We start from the raw sequence: 20,247 nt of genomic DNA, 5'->3' as shown, positions 1-20,247 counted from the left end.
GGACAATACCTTGGGAGGTACCTCTTCTGCCCAGTTACTGACTGTACTTTCATGCCTTAATCTTTGTCACTGCCTGAAAATGCAGCATTAGTCATAGCTGCAGACTTCCTCTCCTCATATGTGCATATGTGGTGAACACTCATTTCATTGCTGTCCACCCTTTAAGGCACCTAGAATTCAGGCACCTCCAGTAGATGACTGGATCTTGGCAAAAAGCAACAGCCTCTGTCCTGTCAATACACCTTGAAGGAAATCGGACTCCAGCTTATTCCTCTTTCATCTTTTAGTGCTGTTACTGATTTGACTAGGTGTTGTGCAAGGTAAGTTCGTGTAGTTTTATTTGTGACTCTGACATCTATTACAGGAAGAAGCAAGGCTGAAGACTCTCGCAAGTACAAGCACTTTATGTACAGAATCCAGCCTCAGCCTCTCCTCTGGCCCAACGTCTGGTTACAACAGTAGCAATACTGCTGCCTATGCTGCCAGTAAACTCAGCAGCTGGGATGGACAGGTGAGAAAGAACTGCCTTGTGAGACTCCTAATGCTTCCACAGTAACAGAGAGAGAGAACAAGGACAGAAACCTTTTATTCTGATGGTTCATATTCTGTTGCAGCTATCAAGCAGGGCAAGTTTGCGTCAGTAGTGCACAGACGGGTTACATGGGGTAGAGTATTACCACATAATTGCCAGAATACAGTGACTCTCATTTTTTCTGAGATTTTTTTTTTTGTTTAAATGTAAGAGCCAGTGTGTACTGTTGACATCAATGCCACTATCTGTCACGTTTTTAGAAAGAAGGAGTATTTGCTTGTGGTAAACCAGAATCTGGTATTTTCGCTGTGCCTCCCTCAATGAAGAAAGATGCACAGATTGATTTGAGAGTTTGTGTGTGTGTAAAAATGAACTTGTAAAGTACTTTTTAGAGTAGGTACCTATGCTAGCTTGTCACACTTGGTTTGCTAAACTTCCAGAGTCGAGCTACCCTTTCTTAACCTAATCAAAGGCAAAGGACTTATCCTATGATAAAGAGAAAATTCCAGTCTTGTAAAGCACGTTTGTCAGGAGTATTCCACTTGCTGTGTAACATTTTATTTTTCCTGGTTCAAACCAAAAGCCCCCATTTCTGCTGTTTCCTAAACCAGGTTTCTTCTGGAAATGCATTGCCTTCAAGAGATGCACGAGGACGTTCAGCTGTTAGAAACAGTCAACTGTATATGTTAGAGCAACTACAGAAGGATTCAACGTTGGGTAAGTAAATCATACATTTGCTTATGTCTGAGTTGTATCCCAAAACTTAATGATATTTGTTACTTATGGAAATCCAAATCTAATTTGATTCTAGTATTTTGAGGCTGTCTTTCTATTACATGAATTCAAAAAAATACTGTCCACCAGTAGCTAGAGTTTGGAAAAGTAAATGGAGATTTGGTTCTTTTGTTGTAACATAATTGTATAGAGGCTGGGAGGAGAATTTCTTGAGCAAACCCAAAAAGCATGGGGCTAAGGCTGCAAAGAATATAGGACCATACATGCAAGTTGTTATTTTTGTCCCCAAAATTCACATTGTCTATTCTTCTTCAGATTGTTAGCGTGTATGTGGTTAATAACCTTTAAAGTTGAGTGATGTAAAATATAACTGCAGTGTAATTATCAACACATAGATTGTCTAGACAAATAATATTATCAGTCGTTTGTCAGGATTGTGTGGATCAGTTGCTGTAATAGAGGGTTTAAATCCCTGTAAACTGCTTAATATTACACCTTCTGCAGCAATTCAGTGATTGTTTTCCTCCTTATATTTTCCACTTACAACTTTTTTTTGTCTCCTGCAGAAGCCAGCAGAATTCACCCACCCCTTCCTTCTAGTAGCATCAGCTGTAGATTCACCCATGGATTAACTATTTCAGTCAGCTCCTCTTCAACAAAAGGATACGAAGATTTAGCCAAACATATCTTAGCCAATGCTACCACTGAGGTGAGTAAATAAGCACTTTTTGCTTTTTCTTGTATGTCCTACTGGAAGTTGTACTGAAAGTGTGTTGGACAAGACTTATTTTAGACTCCCAGCAGCTACTTGTTAGGTACAGAGGAGGACACTGATCAGTTTTAAATGTGGAGGAAGGTGAGGCAGGCTGCAACAGTGGAAGAGCAGTTCAGGAGAGTTGCATGTTAGCTGAAATGCATCAGTGAATCTGGTGAAACTGCTGAACTGAACTCTTCTAGTTCCCAAGGATTTGTGCAGTGCAGGTTTTATATATTTGTGTAACCATGTACGACTGTGTAGCCAGAAGGAAAGCATACAAACTTCATGTTTCAGATCAGATAGAATCACTTGATTAGGAGATATATGCTTCCCCACTCCCTGTTTTCTCACAATAGCCTAGGATATTGTATATTATATTGTATATTAGGCACATATAAATCCTTCTTCAGCAGAGAGCATGAGATGCAAGTCAGGCTGGCTCTTAGTACTCCCAAAAGATTACCAGCACTATAACACTAAGTATTTATTGTAAAGCCAAGTGAGTAGAAGACACTGTAACAGCATGCAAGAGCTGAAGACAATATATAATTTATATGACTTTCTCTTACCTCTACATTTGTCATTGTTTTCTAAGGTAATGGCAGCATGCTCTCATAACCTGAGGAATCTCTACATGTGCCAAGCAGCAGGTGGTTGGAAGTAAGTTTATGGCAGGTCTTTATAATGGGAGATTTTTAATGCAATTTACCCTTTTTTGTGCCAAGACTTTTCATTTGTGTTTGACAGATACCAGTGTACAGAAAAAGAGGTGCTGGTTTACTACAAAGTTTTCCCTTCAGCAACAAAGCATGGATTCTTGGGAGCAGGAGTGATAGAAAGACCTCTCCCATCTGTGTGGGGACTAGTGAGAGATCCTGGGAAAAGGCATCTGTATGATAGAACCATCAACACAGCTCGAATACACAAGAAGGTAACCAGCCACATCCAGCTGGGTGAGTACCAACACAACCAACTGACCAGTACTATCATTAGGTACTGTCTCAGCTCAGACTGTCAACCAGGAAGAAAGTTAGAGGCATCTTATTTCAATTTTTCCAGTTTGAATAAATGATTTCATTATTTGATAAGGGAACTTCCCTTTTGCAAGACTTGTTCAAAGTACAGCTTGTATTAAACGGATGCTGCATAGAAGCATCACTTTTAACCACTGATAGAAGCAGTGGTTAAAAGCCAGAAGATCAGTAGAATAAATCTTACGTGACTTGAAAAAGTAGTATCTTAATGACACATACTGTTTATAGCATATTAACTAGAACAGCTGCAACAAAGAGTTAAAATGCATTTGTACAGTTGAGGGAAGTTGTGACAAGTTAAATTTGTCCAAGCCTAATCCTTCCTTTCTTTCTTTCTTGGATGCTTTTTCCATAGTGTATTTAGTGACTGATACCTCCCTGTGTTACCTAAAGCAACCCCGGGACTTCTGCTGCATCACTGTAGAAGCCAAAGAGGTAAAATGCCTGTTTTCTCTGAGTAACTCTTCTAAACTCATGGTTCAAGGAGAGAAGGAAGAGAAGTTAGTGCTGATAATTCCAGAAATGGCAGTGGAGGAAGAAAAGCTATACTGATATGACGCAAGTGAATTATGTATAAAATCCACTTGCAAGTGACAATCATGAACCAAGCCCTATTAGGCAGTAACATAATTGTTACAGCTTATTCTGATCACAAACAAACACGATTCTATGGAAACAAGAGCTTATTTAATAAGTAATATGAGAAATACGTGTCACAGTAAACAAAACATTACTGTCCATATAAAAAAAACTCAGTGTCTTCTTTACACTTTCTCACATGCAGGAGAACTTGTCTGTCTTGGCTATTCAGTCTGTCTACGATGCTTCAATGCCTCACCCTTGTAAAGACGTGGTGAGAGGAGAAATTCTGCCAAGCGCCTGGATACTGGAACCTGATGTAGTGAATGGAAGAGAGATCACCAGAGTTATTTACATGGCACAGGTAGGATTTTGCAGTATGTCCAACTCTGGTTACTTCCTACCTCTGAAATGTAACAGCTTTTTACATCTAAAGATATTTATTTATATATATATATACGCGCACACACACACACACTATAATATATATAAAATACATTAGTATATATTACATTATAAAATATATATATAGCATAGTTACATATATATGTGTGTGTGTATATACACATACACACAATATAATAGAAATACATTAGTATATATTATATATATAACATTTATATATACACATACACACAATAGAAATGTATATATTATGTATCATAATTATAAATTATTATATATTATATTTATTTATTGAATATTATAGTCAATATTCATTTAATTATATAATGTATTATATATAGTTGTATATTTATATATATTAATATATATAATTATATATTACATTATTGTATATTGTATTTATTTTATATTTTAATTATATATTATAATATTATATATATATTTATTTCTATTATATTATGTGTGTATGTGTATATATACACACACGTTATATATATTATTATACTATATATATAATATATATACTAATATATTTCTATTATGTTGTCTGTGTATATACACACACACACACACACACACACACACAGAGCATAGCATAAGAATTGTATTAAGTGACCATAGAATTCACCTCCACCTCATGCCCTGAATTACTGTACATCATGTTAGATAGCAGTTTTAGGACAGTGCTTTTAAACACTTCATCCCATGTTTTTCAGCAACTCAACCTGCATCCTTGGACACCAAAACTCTTCTATAAATGCTTATTTGCAATTTATTATGTTACATTCTTATATGGTGAGCCAGTAACTTATTCATCCAGTGATATAGACTGGAGAGTCCTGTTTGCATTTTCATCTTGTTATAAACATAGGAGTCCACCTTGGTTATGTTGTTTTCAAAATGCATGACAATGCTTATTGTTAACTTTCTTCAACAAAAGTCATTAAATCCATGCACCTAGCAGATATAAAAGAGACATCAAGACAAGGATTCCAGTTAAGAATTAGAATTAGTCATCTGAGAAGTAGGCTGCATTTGAGACAGCAGTTCCAATCACCTAGAAACATCCGGAAGAGAACATCATGCTCTTCTTAACTTTAAAGGGCTCAACTTAGAGATAACTTCAAAGAATTGATTCCATTTATAGGATTTTAGGACACCATTTTTAAAATATCAGCTTTAAATAATCAGTGTATGCTTTTTAAATGCATATACGTAATGTATATGCATTTTACAATATACATTTTATATTGCTCTTTAATTAATACATGCATAAGAATTTTCAGCACCACTGTTTCAAACTAGCAATACTTAATCTAAGCTCAAACTCAAAACCAGTGTGGGTGGGAAAGCAGTATCGAATACGCCAAGCTTTGAATGTCCATAGAGTATTGGGAAGAAGAGATATAAACCACCATGCAAATTGCAGCATCAGAGCTATTCCAGGCAGGATAAATGTTTTGTACAAAAATGGGTACAACACGCCCACAACCACATACCTTTCTTCCACTTTCTACAGGTGGATCTTGGTGCTCCAGCTATCCCAGCAAGGCTCCTGAGTTCCATTGCAAAGCGCCAGCCTCTGGTCATTGCTCGACTAGCCCACTTTCTTGCTAGTTAGCGTTTAGAAGAAACCAGAATATTTAAGAGAATGTGAAAGATCATCAAGAGATGCAAGCATCCATAAGGGTAATGTAAAATACCAGCTCATAAGACAGGCACAGTCAAACCTTACTTGAGGAGTCTCGTTGGTAACTTTGGACTATACAAAGGTACAGTTTGGAAAAAAGGGATCATTTTAGCAAATGCTGCTTAGAAGAAATCCAGCAAGTTTTTAAATGGGGAACCTGTCTTTCTGGAGACAGATGTGGAAGAAATCCCTTTGGAGCAGTTAGGAAGGCGTGCTGCCTCTACCTACAGCAGAGAAAGAGAATTCTGTTTACAATATCCAGGACCTTACATACAGAAGTGTATTACTTTGTTTTAGTTTTTGAAGAGTTGTTATAAAGATCAACATTCTCTCTTCAAGGAAGTTTAAGAAGTGGTGAGAAAAAAGCAATGGAAACAATTAAACGCAGTAAAAACTGCAAACAGTACACACATGGCTTGAGAGCTTTTACAAGTTCTTAAGCAGAAGTGCAAGGCCACTTACTGATACTGAGATAAGTATCAAATGCGGAATTCCTCAAACAGTAATGATATAGTCCACTTGCCAGGCTAAATGATTTACTTCCCCTTGAAGGGAGGTCAAAATCAGCACGATATCCACTAGCCACCCTACACCCTGGCTAGATTTTTCTCATCTAGTTGGCTGACTACTTCCAGTAGGCAGCGTAAGGTGTTTCAGATTGCCACTACACTATGCAGCAATATTGCAAACCACCACACCTCAGGACACAGTTCTACTGCACTGCAGATTTAGGTGCTTTGAAGTAGAGAAACCAAACTGACAGTTGTGAACAATAAGACCTTGTCATTAATAGGAATAGTACTGAGTAATCAGCTTGTTGCTAGAATTTCAATCCCGCAAATGAGAGTAGCTCCAGCACTTTTCCATAATGGCTTTTTCCACCTGCCTTTCTATACTTAAGCACACCCAGAAGCATTAAGAATTGAAAATCTAGCGCAGACCATGTTCTTACCATCACGCTTCTGTTCACAACATGAACAGCTGTCTTCACAGCAGCGAATAGAGTCTCCCCATTCGATTACCTCATTTCTGTTGAGCTTTGTCCAACAATCCTGTTGTTAGGCTTTACATGCTTGGTCACACATTCCTAAAATGAAACAAAACCACAATCAAATATCTAAATAACTTCATTTAATTCTTCAGCACAACAGTAAAGAATCATTTAGATATCTAAGCAATAAAAGCTGCTATAATATTCTTTCTTTAGCTCAAGAAAAGCCCACATAGTTCAAGAAGCTGTTGCACTTGAGATTTGTCAAGTGAGAAATGTGTATTCAAGCATCCACCTTACCATTCGGCCTCTGCTACTTTAACACACTTGCAGTAAGGGACATATTTCCCCAGCACACAATGAAGCTAGTTGCACTTCTCACCTTTGTGTCACAAGCCAAGATCTACTTTTAACTATAACTTTGCACAGGCGTAATTTTGGCTCTCAGCTTCTATGTTACTTCCTGTCATGAATAGATTAAGTTTTAAAACAGAAGACGGTAGCTGTTTTAAATTGATATTTAAGAAAATAGCAGTTTTGAGGCATACCAGCAAGGCTCTTTCCCCCACCCTTCCCCAGACTATACCAGGTAGGAAAATAGGTTTCACTTTATAAATTTGCTTTGCTTTCATCTTTAGGTGGTCCTGGTTAAAAGTTACCACCACTGTATTACCATGCCCTTTTGAAGAGGCTCAGCCTTTTCTTAAAAGCCTGCCAAATTGAGTCATAGCATGGTTTGCTTCCAGCGTTACGCATCTTCCATGGCCCCAGCAGCTGCACAAAAAGACAGCTTTCCACATTTGCAACCTGTCATACCTTTTTGTGGGAAGCAAAAAATAAAAAAAAATAAAAAATAAAAAAAAGAAGGTTGTATAAGGCAATATATAAAAGCCCTAGAAAAAGTGAGTGGAAACTGCAGCACAGGGTATTGGCTCCGTCCCCTGTGCTGCTTCCAACAGATTTCAGGCAGAGGTGAGGGCGGTCCTCATACGCTCTACAGGAGATTTGCTCAGTGCTTCGCTTCTTTTCTTTTATTTTGGACATGGCACTAGTGTTAAAGCAGTTTTGTAGGAAAAACATCAAGGGGGACTCCTGTTGGTCAACGATACCAGTGCCTATGAAGGATAATGTCTTATTGTACAGTGCATCAGATGTTTATTTTTATATATACATAAGATTGTTTTTTCTATGTTTACAAATTAAGTTATTTATATATGCTTGTTTTGAAACGTTTTTATATGCTATCAAAGCTAATTTTTATTTTTATCGGTATTAATGTAACTTTTTTTTAATACAATCTTCACTTGATACTAAAAAGCCTATTTATATGAATGTTTTCATTTGCAAATATAACATTTTATGGTACCTGTTACATATGGCATTGGTTTGTTTGGAAGGAAGAAATAAAAACCTAGCAGATACCTAATCTGTTAATCTACAATGGGAAAAACCCAACTTCCTGTAAATTACTGCTGAGCAGTAGATGATCAGACCAAGTGTCTTGTACCACCTACTGTTGCATCTCTGCTCTTAATCAAGATTGCTATTTTCATATTCACAATAAATGGTATTTTCTACACAAGAAGGAACCTGTGCCGTGTGGTATTTTGCTCTAGTTCAGATACCTGCCTATGGAACTGTACTTACACAGGAAAAGGTGCTGTCCAAAGTGGACATTTGCACTGGATTAAGGAAAAAAATATAAAGGCTAGCTTGTGATATATGTTGTAGGGGTCCTACTGCTCCAAGTAGGAATTTGTGGCACATGAGCCAAGCAGCTAATCACTGCTTTAATTTGGTTTCTGTGACTTGGTGCCTAGTCCAAGCAAAGGGGTTTTTGTTTTGTTTTGAAACAAGGCACTGACTGAAGCATCTTACTGAGGCTGGTTACAAAGCTCCTGCGACCTGAACATCTATAAGGGAATTAATACAGTTCAATTTATCTCTCAAAAGATAATGAGAAATAGTCTGCAGTAGGAAAGACAGATTCAAGGAAGGCTGCATGCTCTTACCTAGCCTGCGATGAACTCTTGTTCCTACTGTCCCTCCAGTGCTATGCAATTGTTTCTAAGGCTGGCTATAAAGTCATGTGTCTGCCTTTACATAGTAACCACAGAATGTCCAGGATCTGTATTAACTGCACAAAGATAAAAGGAAATAAAAAGAGGTATTTCTTACCTGCTGCTTCCCACTGAAGAACTGGATTCTGCCCAACAGGGCACAGCTGTGCACTCTGGTAGTAGTATACTGGTCCTCAGGCCTGGCCACCTTTCAAAGGAAAATTTCCAGGCACGTTGTGTTAGAGAAGGACAATTCAGGTATGTTGAGTTCATGAAACCAGTACTGGCTAGGGCATCCATGCAAACAGTTTATATATAATACCCAAATGAAGTCAGTTTCAGAGACGAGAGCACATTTTTATCATTATTGATTCAACCTTCTCCCTCCACCTCCCATCATGTAACAAAATATACTTCAGTATAAGCAAAGCAATAGCATGCAGGACAGAAGTTACCATATGTTCTCTGCACGAGGCTTCATGGCAACGTACCTTTCTGTACCTTACCCCAGTACAAAGAGGTTGTACATCACCAGCTTGGACACAAAACAGGACATTTAATCATGTTTATTATGACAAACAACAACTTCAAGTGAGGGCTGCAGCAAAATGTCACGTAATAGCCTCAGGGAGCAGGTATGAAATGCTATGGTATATTTGCTACTTCCATTTGTATTACCATGTCGTTACCATACACACAGCGTGCCCACTTTCAGGAAACCTCTGCTTCATTGATGTCATTAAAAAAAATCCCTAAAAAAAGGCACAGCGATGGCACTTGCTGTAGCTTTCAATACAATGCTTAGTCACCGAATCAAAAACATCTCAGTACAGTTCAGACTGACCTTCCTCTGTGGTTTCTCTCTCCATGTCACACAGTTTAACAGAAGTAACCTAACTTAGTCCTGGTTGTCTTTTTCCTCAACTGACTCAGATGCTTTTTCCCATTTTATACACGAAAGAGGTAAGGTAGCAAGAGAAAGAGCACTGGGCTTCACTTAGTCCAAAACACAGTATTTCTTTCTGAAAAAACAGCGTAACATCACACACCTAGACGTGCTAGAGGAAAAAGCATCCTGTTGCAGGAAAAAAAATAAACTCCTTAAGAGATATCTACTGAGTAACTAATATTCTGCTAACCACCAGCAGTCCCTACCCCAAACTCCAGTTTAGAGATACTTGGAGGGTGCACGGAAGTCACACCCTTGGCGAAGATCTATCCACAAGGGCAGGAAGTGCCCTCTGGCCTCCACAGAAAGGATTCCTCTCAAACCAGCTCTCCAGAGGATGTCACACTGCTTTTTCACTACATTTTTTGTCTGGTCTTCCAGGCTGTAGTTTTCTTGCTGGAGCATTTCCTGTCTGATAAAACTCAAACTCAAGGCGAGGATTATAAACAACAGCGAATAGCAGCTACACGCCATTTATGTTCACATACTGTAAAAAAGTCTTAAAAATACTGCCATCTGCCTTCAGTAAAAAATATAATCAGGTATCTTCTCCCTTATTTCTATTAAAAACCCAGGGAATTACAAGTTCCATTTCCATCAAGAAATGGAAAAAAACTTAAGCATCTACATCCTTTAAGAATAATGTCATCAATGTTCTGGTGTATATATTTAATATGGTTTTACTTTTAAAATGAGACTTAAAAAAATTAAAATCAATCCTCTGAAATTGAGCTTACAGTGAAAAATAAATATAGGCTCATCTCCATGTCATATGGGGGTTTACTTTTTCCCTCCCCTGACCGTACAGTCTGTTAAAAGACAGAAAGAGAAGAGCCAGCCACCAGGCAAGCTCTGGTCACAGAGTAACTTCTCCACTTGAACTGAGCCCTGGGTTTGGCCACAGTACAAATACAAAAGTGTTGGTGAGTCTAAAAAATGGCTGCTCTGAGCCATGATCAAGGTGCTTAAGGGATTTCTGACTTGGCGATCCACTTGCTGATGCGAATCCTTCAGCATAGTCACCATTGCAAAGTGTCTGTGAGCAGAAAGACCGGTGCAGTTTTTGCACAGACCTCTCATACACAGTATTCTCCCAGCAAGGGCCTCACAATGCATTCAGAAACTCTAAAAATTCCATTTGCATCTTCGTTAGTACTCTTTTTTTTTTTAAATCCTCAAAGAGTCCTTCTCCGCTAACTTTGTGCTGTCACGGTACCTAGCGATTGTCTTGTCAGTTCACGAGGGTTAGTCCTGGGCTCTTCTATATGATGTTCTGAGGTAAATACTCGGGACAGCATTTCCAGTTCTTTTAGAAAATCCTGCAACAAACGGATACAAACCAGAGAACCTTTATTGGCAAGTGTCAAAGAGGCTTCTTATTTTTAGTTGAAAAGGTTACAAAGTTAAACATGTTGATGGTTGTCCAGAGCAAAATCTGACGCTACAACGACGACTGAAAGATGAACGCCTGTAGGCCAGCGAGTTCAGTTCTTCCCCCAGACCCTCACCCTTCTCAGAAAAAGACCACATCACACAAGTTGTTTTACAATTCTCTTGGAAGTGTTTCCACTGCACTGGACATTCTGACATTCACACCAGGACAGATTTCAACCAAGGCAGCAGTACCAGTAACAAGGTTGTTGACAGGCAGCCCCTGTTGCTGCATTAAGCAGGATTATGGGATTAAGCAGGTTATGGGCCTCATCTACATGAAAGAGATTTACTGTTCTGTAGCTTTACTTTGTATTTCTTATTTTACTTATTTTGCATCCCTGCCCATGGCAGGGGGGTTGGATCTAGATGATCTTTGAGGTCCCTTACAACCCAGGCCATTCTATGATTTCACTTGGTATTCACACGCATCTAGTTACTTACTGAGGGCCAAGGGAGCTCTCCGAGGCTGCACAAACAACTCTCTATTTCACTGGTTCTCATAAGATCATGTTCTACAAGACCATGAAGCATGAAAAGAAACAAGTCCCACTGCAGAAAAGAAAAAAATATCAACATCTCAAAAAGAAACGGATTTTGCATTTGCTTCCCTATCCCTACACAGTTCATGTCCTGCCTTCCTGGATCAGGACACAGAGGAAAGGAGTGGGAGGAGAAAGCAGTGAACGACATACGAAATGAGCAAACAGAATTACTCGAGTTCATACACTGTATTCCACCATAAAAATCTCAAAATTTCTAGTCCTCAGTTCCAAAACACACCAAGTATTTCATTCATGCGTGTTCAGGAACAGCTTGAAAAAACTCTTATTTATGGGTTTAGCCTGCAACTAAATAGGGCAATTTTCAGCTTGGTAGTTGGGGATCTTCTAAGTAACACCCACGTGTGTGCAAAAACAAAAGCTGAAAATGCAAAGGCAACCAACTACAAAATCGTGTGTTTGGTCCTATGATCTCCCAGGCCCAGCTGGCCATTTTGCCAGTTGTTCCTTAATTAATCTGTGCCTCCCTAACAGCCCCAAGGCAAACACAGAACACCGACAAGTGCGCATCCCTCTACCTACACTCAAACAATGCCACCCAGACAGCAGACCCAATGCTGCAGGCCTCACTCGCACAAGCCATCAGTTAACGTGGCAGGTGAGGGGACCCTTAACATGAATGTATGGGACTGGAGCAGGTAACTGGCAGCCCCTCAGCTGAACAAGCCTTACCTCCCGCTGCTTGACTTCCGAAAGATAACCGATGTTCTTCCTGCTGAACATCAGCTGCACGGGAACAGGCGTCCCGAAGTCCTCCTTCCAGACAGAAAGCAGCAGTTTCAGAAGGCCGTATGTGGGATTGTTCTTTACTCGCAGCCTCTCAGAGCTCTTCTCTGGGGGCTTGATCCCAGCACTTAGAGGAACACGATCTGAAACTAAGAAAAGCAAGAAAGGTGAACTTCCATACTGCAAATTAGTCTTTTTACTTTTATCTGCCTGGTCCAATAGCACATTTTGTATAGCTCATAACTAAATCACTGAAGTAAAAACACTTGTTAAGTGTAAACCACTGAACTTAAGGGGACTACAGTTTAGCAACAGGCAAAAACATGAGTTCTAAAACTATAGTAGTATTATACAGGAATATATTTATACTGCTCTGAGATAAAGAATGCCACTTGGTTGGCATGCAGCCTGAAGTCCTAACAGAAGACTGAATAGAAATTGAAATAATGACTGACATTTAATAAAAGAAGACGTAGGTGTTACTCCAAAGAAAGAAGAGTAACACAGTAAAACACCATCTGACTCTACAAATAGATTAAACAGTTGTTCATAGCTTTGAGCTGCGTATCTTTATAGAAGTGAAAGTGAAGTTGTACAGCGCTTAACTGCAGCTAAACACACAGAGAGGAAAGATACTAGGTCTTCCTTGGTACAATTTAACGAAAATGGGCAGATTTACACCGCTGTTCCCCATTTCACATATTTAGGCACGGACTGCAGCCTGAACCACATAAAATCTCCTTAAGAAACTTCTAAAAAAAAAAAAAAAAAAAAAATTGGAAGAGTGCTCATGGAGAAAGCATCTGCATGCAGAACACTAGCTCACGCTGAGAAAAGCTTTGTATTTAACACATTAGACCAAGAGAAGCAAAAATGAAAGCGCTCACAGAAGTCACAATACACAGAATACAAGTTACTCCCATTCTTTAAAAAGAGACCAAGAAACATAATTGCATAATTTATATTCAGGGGAAAAAGTCTGCTGCAACTTTTCAGAGGCAGCAATACAGAGAAACGTATGACATTTAAATGAAGGTATCAATAAACGAAACTACAAAGACTACAAAAACTACAAGAACACCAAGTATGATAGACAGTTAGTAACTGTCACAGAATAAAAGAGTGACCATCCAAGTTTGATAGAAAAAAAAGCTTTGAAGAGGGAAAAATTAGACTTCAAGGCACAAAGAGAACTAAACATCCACAAGCTCTAAATAGTGAAATATCTGATCCCAAGGATTTAAGAGAACTTTCATACCCCTTTTTAGTCTTAAACAGCTTATCATGACTGACTCACCCAGCAAAGAAGCCAACTCAACTGTACACTTTGCCAGCTGCTGTTCTGATGTCGGACACATGAACTAGAAAACACAGAAAAGGTTTTATCTTTGTCCCATCCTGCAAACTGGACAAAACACGGCTTCACAAAGGATAAAAGAGTAGACAATTTACAGCAAGAAGCACAGAGGTGTAATCAGGAGAAAGTCTGAAAGACAAGAAGAGATCCTGCATGACAAAGGGCTCCACAAAGGCTAGATGCAAGTGCCAAGTGTATCTAGAGTGTAAAAAATGCAATGCAACTTGGTCACATTTGAGCTCAGAAAAAAAAACATTCAACTGAACTCAACTGTGAGACAAAGCAAACTACAGAGTTTACAAGTATGAAGATGGCTCGAAGCGGTCCAACTTTGTTGTTGCTTATTTTACTTCTACCTTTCTGCACCGAAGCGTCTGACTCAGTCTTCCCAGAAGGGACTCCAGCCAGTCATGGTCAATCACTTCATCTTCATCCCGTGGGCCCACAGCAACGCAGAGCACATCCTTGATGAAAGAGACAACAGGGATTCACCTACCAAGTCTGCATTTCCATGAACAGATCTTTGGACCTATGACAGAGGTGAAAAATTAAAAGGGAGCTAGGGAAAGACAGCAAGCCAGGAAGTGAACATTATGTACCTTAATCTCGTTGATGATCTGGGAGGGAAATGGGGCACGGTGCTGACAGCCTGGTGGGCAGTCCCTTCTCAACTCCAGAGTGTCCTCGCTGGGCAAGGGAAGCCCTGGGACTTTCAGCATTCTGTTGAAGGTTGCCTTCACTTCTCTTTTTATTAGTGCTGCAAAGGGAAGAAGGGAACAAATCCTGTCTGCCTCAGTTCTTCCCTCCATGGAGGCAGACAACTGTTTTCAAATGCTACCCTTACTAGCCTCCTATTCTGAGAGCCCCCGTGAACGAGGAAAGGCCGGTTCATGCTTTCAAACCCTCCTGACTCTGGGCTCCCGTCACATTAATGGCCAGAGGCACAGGTGGGGAGCTACCACTACCAGGTACCAGTAGCAACCCATTTCATTTCCCATCAGAAACGTTTCAATAGCTTTAATGATCAGAACAGCTAAGCCAGGAAGCAACGCCAAAGCAGAATGCTAAATCAGCATGACCATACCAGTTGAACCACTGTGCCCAGAGAAGACACAGATTTTGTACCAAAATTAATTTTGAGCAGCAGCCAAAACACTGAACTCCTGCTGCTGAAAATGGCGCTGGATATTCCTTCCCAAATTCTTGGCATCACCTCCTGAAGCAATGGGTTTTGAGAGGTTCTGAAGAGTTGCTAGAGCACTACTACAGACTAAAAGGAATAGAGTCACCTGCAGCCTGCTGAAAACATACCCAGTCAGAGAAGTGTTCACTTTGAAGAAGTCTTCAGAAGTTCTCTATACACGGGGACCATAACATGGCCTGACAGAAGGTGACTGTACCCTATATTTGAAGTGCTATGACAACTTCAGATGGGATATTTTCAGCAGCTTTCCACAGCATTCATTCTCACCATCCTAAACATCTCCATAGCTAAAAATCACAAGGGCCAAGCTTGAAAAAACCCTGAAGAAGGTTCTTGGAGCTAGAAATCACTCCTCTTATTCCTAAACAAGAAGGGACAGAGCAAATGCACACTTCCCACTAAAAGAAAAGTGCCAGTCCTTTACTTTTTTTTTTTTTCCTCTTTACCCTTGAGTACTTCGTGACACTAGAATAAACTTCTAGTCCTTTATCTCAGAAAGAGTACAATATACAGGTTAGAAGCCCAGTTCAAGGTAAGAAAACTCACCTGTAATGTTGGCAGAAAGCCAGCCACAGGCCTTCTCAGTAGCTAGTTCCACTGCAATGTCTTCCGCACTATTTAAAACCTTTGCAGGGAGGATAAGAAGTGATATACTTCCAGTCACAACACTGATAATAGTGAGGAATCAGAAGTCTAGAGAGAAAGGGCTTAATATGGGCATGCAACATTTAACCAGAGCACCACCATCTCGGTGGGAGCTGCTACTCTGAGCAATGGGACAAACCCATTTTGACTTCCTAAACCCCATCAGCCCCATACAAATACCCTCAACTCTTTGTGAAGTTGATTCTAAACCAAACGCATTATCCTTGCAAGATGAATGCAATTTACCTACCACTCTAGTCTCAAGAGTTAGCTACTGGTTAGAGCACCAATTTAACGAGAACATCCCAGACAGCCTGGCAGAGGTGACTCTCTTTAGCTGTCAGCCTCTACATCAGGGCATCTACAGACTCCATTGTCCTAAGCTATTCAGTGATAAGTGAAGCGGCAACAGAAAAACAGTAACAATCCAGATGCAAAGTCAAGGTCTTTAGCAAGTTTTAGTGAAAATACATACTGCTGCAGATGTTTCTTCTGGCAACAACACCCTTACCGCCTCAGGACCTTTTTTTTTGCAAAATCTGCAAGAAAAGAGAGAATACGTGCCTCAGTATTAGTTAAAGTTCTTGGACAACAGTCAGAAGCTCATTACTGTAGGAATTTTCACATGCTCTCTTACAGTCAAAACTAGTTGGAAGACTGCAGTGAAGTATGTCAAACCAAAAGAACCAGATAAGGAAAAATCAGTTACAAGCCCCCAGGCTGAAACGTTCTGTTTCCAAAGAAGGGAAATACAATAACTGCAGTTGATGCCCGTTTGGAGTTGGATGCAGAGGGACACAGAGCACCTTTATTCCTTCCTACAAATACGGCATTAACTGGCTGGAGGCACAGCAGACAGTCACCCTAAGAAGAGCAGAGGTCAGGGTTTATAATTACTAGAACCTGAGCAAGACAGGCCAAGCCGAATGAGGCTTATAGATTCCACAATAAGAAGAGAAGGGAAGGCACAAGTTTAAATAACTTTTCCTCCTTACTCTCTGCCTTTGATGAGTGCCTGGGCCCCTTCCTCATACAGATGAGCGCACACCTCTTCAAGCAGCTTGTCATGATTAGCATCCTCCTCCTTCACTTTATCCTGCAACATGACTTCAGCCCTTTGAACCAACTCTGCTACCAGTGTTGCCCTGTAAAAATAAAGATAAAAAAAAAATCAGACACTGAAATCAATACAAGAAAAAATGCACACTAACTGAAAGCAGCTGTTTGCCCTGTTTCAGGAGGCTGTCGCTCTCAGAGAGAGATGCAAGTAAACCTCTGCTAGAAAATCCTTGCTCTTTTCAACATGGAAAAAAAAAAAAAAGCAAACAGAGATACCAGAACAGTACTAACACTCAAGAGTCAAAAGCTTTTAAATATTAATAGAAACATATAGCTACAGGTAACTTTTGTGGCACCAATACTTTTACACTCAGTAGTTAGTGGTCAGAAATACAAAGATGTCAACAGCAGCCCACTACAACTAGTGTTCTTCACAGGCTGATACTATTTAATGTCTTTGACAAGTTGGACGTGGGACAGAGCCAATCCTCAGCAAGTTAATGAATGGCATGCTGGAGGCCAGGGCTGCCTTTCTGAAGGACCCTCAGAAGCTGAAGAAACGGACTGACAACGGTGGTGACTGTCCACCTGTAATGGGCATACAGGCTGGGGTCTATTGGCCATGGAGCAGCTCTGCAAAAAAGGATCTGGGTTCCATGCAGACAGGCTGAAAAGTCAGCAGAGTCCAAAGAAGGGCAGCATCGCTCTGGTCTGGCATTACCAACAGTGCAGCCTGCAAGTGAAGGGAAGTTACTGCTCCCCTCACCACTGTGAAGCTGCACCAGATATCACTAAGCTGGGTGATGGAACTCACAGCCTACAAGGAGAGACAGGGGCAGACAGCTTCAGTTAGCCTGGAGAAGAGAGAAGGTAAAGTGGGAACAGAGGGATATGCTCTTCAGTCACAGAACAGATAGCCAGTGCTTACTTGATGTGCTTAACACAGTTGGATCCCACCCTCTCTGCCACAAATTCAACTGTTCTCCGCAGGGAGGGAGGCTGGTTGTGGAAGAAGGCCTGCTCCAACTCCACCTGGTCAAGAGAAAAGTGCCACAACTGATTAGAATGCTCCACTCAGATCCTCCTCCTCTCAAGAGTGAACAGAACTACTGTATGAGCTAAAAGGCAGACAATTTGTCTATACTAGAATATTCTGCTACAGTAACACTCAGCACCTTTATAGAATACATTTTCCCTATTTTTTTTTCTAACCTGAAGCTCATTGCCAGTGTTTATGAAACTACAAAAACAAATGACTAGTAAAGAGAAGAATGGGAGAGTTCTGGCAGCTCCTATGCAGTTCTTATCTTCTGTGGAATGCATAGCTAAAATCTAACTAAAAGCAGCCTACGAAAAATGTACTAACATTTTCTGTAAAAAAAGAGAGGGAGAGGTTAATTGTTCTGATCGCAAGAATGCTTACTGAATTTCTCTGGATTTCAATGCTCACGTGGTAACCCAGTCACACAATTTAACCAGAATAATAAGAAGTAAGAATATTTGACTGTCAAACACAACTTTCCCTGCTGTCCAGGCCCATACTTTTCTTTCCCAAACATTAGGATATCACTGTGTATCCCATGGAGGAGATTCCTCCTGCCCTGGTTCCACTTGTGACTCCCCAATTTCATTACCTGCAGTTTCCGTTGTGTGACAGAAGCCTTGGGTGCCAAAGACTCTGCAGCTGTTGGCGTGATTTTCCTTATAAAGCCACCATTTTTTGCTCCACTACCAGCCACAAAAGAGGCAAGTAGCTTCCGCAGCTCACCTGCATGGATAAACATGCACAATCCCCATAAACAACAGGACAAATCAAAAACTCAGGAAATTCCACAGCTGAAGCTTCAGAAGAGCAGAGGCATCCCACCCATCTAACTAGCAGGGCAAGGCACCAAAGATAAAACAGGCTTCCAAAAAGCTCCCTGGCATGTTGGGGCTTGTTCAAAAGGATCACAGAGCAGCCATTGCTATGGATCCCTTTTTAACACAGCAAGCAGGAACCATAAAAAAACATACAAGGACAGTAAGACAAGCAGAATCACACAAAATTCTAACAGGATCAGAAGAAAACAACAGGGGAAAAGCCTGAAGATCAGTTCAACCCTTAGAAGCTTTGATACTGGAAGAACAGCTGGGTTAACATACGGTTTTCCTAGCAGTTAAGTCCCAAGAAGCAGAACAGCACCCCACCGTCTGGCACTGTTCTCTACATATAAAGATTTCACGAAAAACAATCAGATCTCATAAAGAAGGTTCCTCAGACAACAACCTGACAAAGCATCAGACACAAAAGGATTCTTCCCCTCTGCCTCAGCAGCAGAAATATGCTCAAGCATCAAGACATTCCTCACAACTCAGACTACACTATACCTAGGATGAAAAATTTGTACACTTACCCCTTATTGTGTTTCCTTCCAGTTTGTGAAGAATGAGCTCCCCTTTTCCCCCTTTTCCTCTGTATTCAACATCTGCAGGTGAACTATCCTGACTGTACAGCCTCCCTCCCCCAACTTCACCAGATAACTATTCTCAGCTGCAGGCTCTTTAATCAAGGCTCACTTACACACAGCTGAGACCTGAAGCTGTGAGGAGGGCTAAGAAAGACAATCCAAGAAAGTTCTAGAGAATGCTAGGACAAATATCAATAAAATACTCACCAAGGTAGGGACAGCAGGTATAAAGTAACTGCTGATCCACCAAGGGCACAGAGTCCTGGTGAGAAAATGAAGGAAAAGCTGAAGCAATGCAGCAGGAAGGAAATCCTATACACATGGTCACGTGCAGGTTTCAGAACAGCCTTTCCATGAAAAGGACAGAAATAACTGGATTCCAAATTCACAGTAAAATTCTACACTTGGCAGCCCAAGTGTTCAGACCAGCCCAGTAATGCACAATCAACTGCTCTACATTCACTTAGTGTAGCTCAGTCCTTGCTTCTGAACACTGTCAAAGCCCAACTGAACCATGATGATTAGAGAATATAACCAGAACTGTTGACACTGCTGCTATTTGTAAAGGAGAAACCTACCCACGGAGAAGAATAAGTAAGGAACATCTGCTAAGCATTACAACTCCACAGATGTCTTCTCTCAGACTTGCTAGAACACCACACTATGGAGTAGTGTTATCCCAGTATTACACAGTGCAGCCAGAGGCATAGAAGGAGAAACAACTTTGGATCCCATCCACATGGGCAGTATATACTGTGCTCATTCACAAAATGATCAGCTCTGCATCTCATCTCTGCCACTGAAGAGACAATGCTAAACAGAAATTTCTAATGAGAACACTCACCTTGTACTGGCATAATCAATGAGCAGGAAAACAGCATCTGATCCTCCTGCAAAACTTGGCAACTACTGTACAAGCTCTTGCTGCAGTTGGCCTTTGCCTGACAAAAGCTACTGAGCTCTTAACACACGTAGTTTATAATCCAGGATGCAATGCAATCTAGCCACTTGGATAAGTTGGAGCATCACATCCATTGGCCTACATATTCGCTGCTCAATGCTGTTGCACTGAAGCTGAGT

The 20,247-nt window shown here is 40.4% G+C and overlaps 2 protein-coding genes across 4 annotated transcripts in view; one reads left to right on the top strand and one right to left on the bottom strand.

Moving 5' to 3' along the window:
* The window catches only part of STARD9 (StAR related lipid transfer domain containing 9), a gene marked incomplete at its 5' end in the record, with an annotated part of 104,296 nt that extends 98,607 nt beyond the window's left edge, over positions 1–5,689 (top strand). Inside the window, 8 exons of the mRNA XM_084287028.1 lie at positions 365–511; positions 1,144–1,249; positions 1,834–1,976; positions 2,620–2,684; positions 2,772–2,977; positions 3,414–3,493; positions 3,843–4,001; positions 5,562–5,689. Coding sequence (XP_084143154.1) covers positions 365–511; positions 1,144–1,249; positions 1,834–1,976; positions 2,620–2,684; positions 2,772–2,977; positions 3,414–3,493; positions 3,843–4,001; positions 5,562–5,663 — 1,008 coding nt within the window. The 3' untranslated portion in view covers positions 5,664–5,689. The remainder of the gene's footprint in view (positions 1–364; positions 512–1,143; positions 1,250–1,833; positions 1,977–2,619; positions 2,685–2,771; positions 2,978–3,413; positions 3,494–3,842; positions 4,002–5,561) is intronic.
* Positions 5,690–5,865: 176 nt separating this feature from the next.
* The window catches only part of CDAN1 (codanin 1), a 29,251-nt gene continuing 14,869 nt past the window's right edge, over positions 5,866–20,247 (bottom strand). Inside the window, exons 17-31 of one of the 3 annotated variants that reach the window (XM_084287032.1) lie at positions 19,375–19,429; positions 18,352–18,485; positions 17,646–17,749; positions 16,654–16,803; positions 16,134–16,197; positions 15,560–15,638; positions 14,409–14,566; positions 14,166–14,273; positions 13,750–13,813; positions 12,399–12,601; positions 11,608–11,715; positions 10,949–11,051; positions 8,902–10,144; positions 6,685–6,819; positions 5,866–5,956 (exon numbers count right to left, since the gene is read on the bottom strand). In XM_084287032.1, coding sequence (XP_084143158.1) covers positions 10,089–10,144; positions 10,949–11,051; positions 11,608–11,715; positions 12,399–12,601; positions 13,750–13,813; positions 14,166–14,273; positions 14,409–14,566; positions 15,560–15,638; positions 16,134–16,197; positions 16,654–16,803; positions 17,646–17,749; positions 18,352–18,485; positions 19,375–19,429 — 1,386 coding nt within the window. In that variant the 3' untranslated portion in view covers positions 5,866–5,956; positions 6,685–6,819; positions 8,902–10,088. Of the gene's footprint in view, positions 5,957–6,684; positions 6,820–8,901; positions 10,145–10,469; positions 11,052–11,607; positions 11,716–12,398; positions 12,602–13,749; positions 13,814–14,165; positions 14,274–14,408; positions 14,567–15,559; positions 15,639–16,133; positions 16,198–16,653; positions 16,804–17,645; positions 17,750–18,351; positions 18,486–19,374; positions 19,430–20,247 lie in introns of those variants that run through there. The other 2 variants (XM_084287034.1, XM_084287033.1) reach the window with 2 other exon arrangements.

The sequence above is a fragment of the Netta rufina genome (assembly GCF_964035555.1).
Source record: "Netta rufina genome assembly, chromosome: 5".
Lineage (NCBI taxonomy): Eukaryota > Metazoa > Chordata > Aves > Anseriformes > Anatidae > Netta > Netta rufina.
The sequence above is the reverse complement of the archived record's forward strand: the minus strand, read 5'-3'. Positions and strand labels throughout refer to the sequence as shown.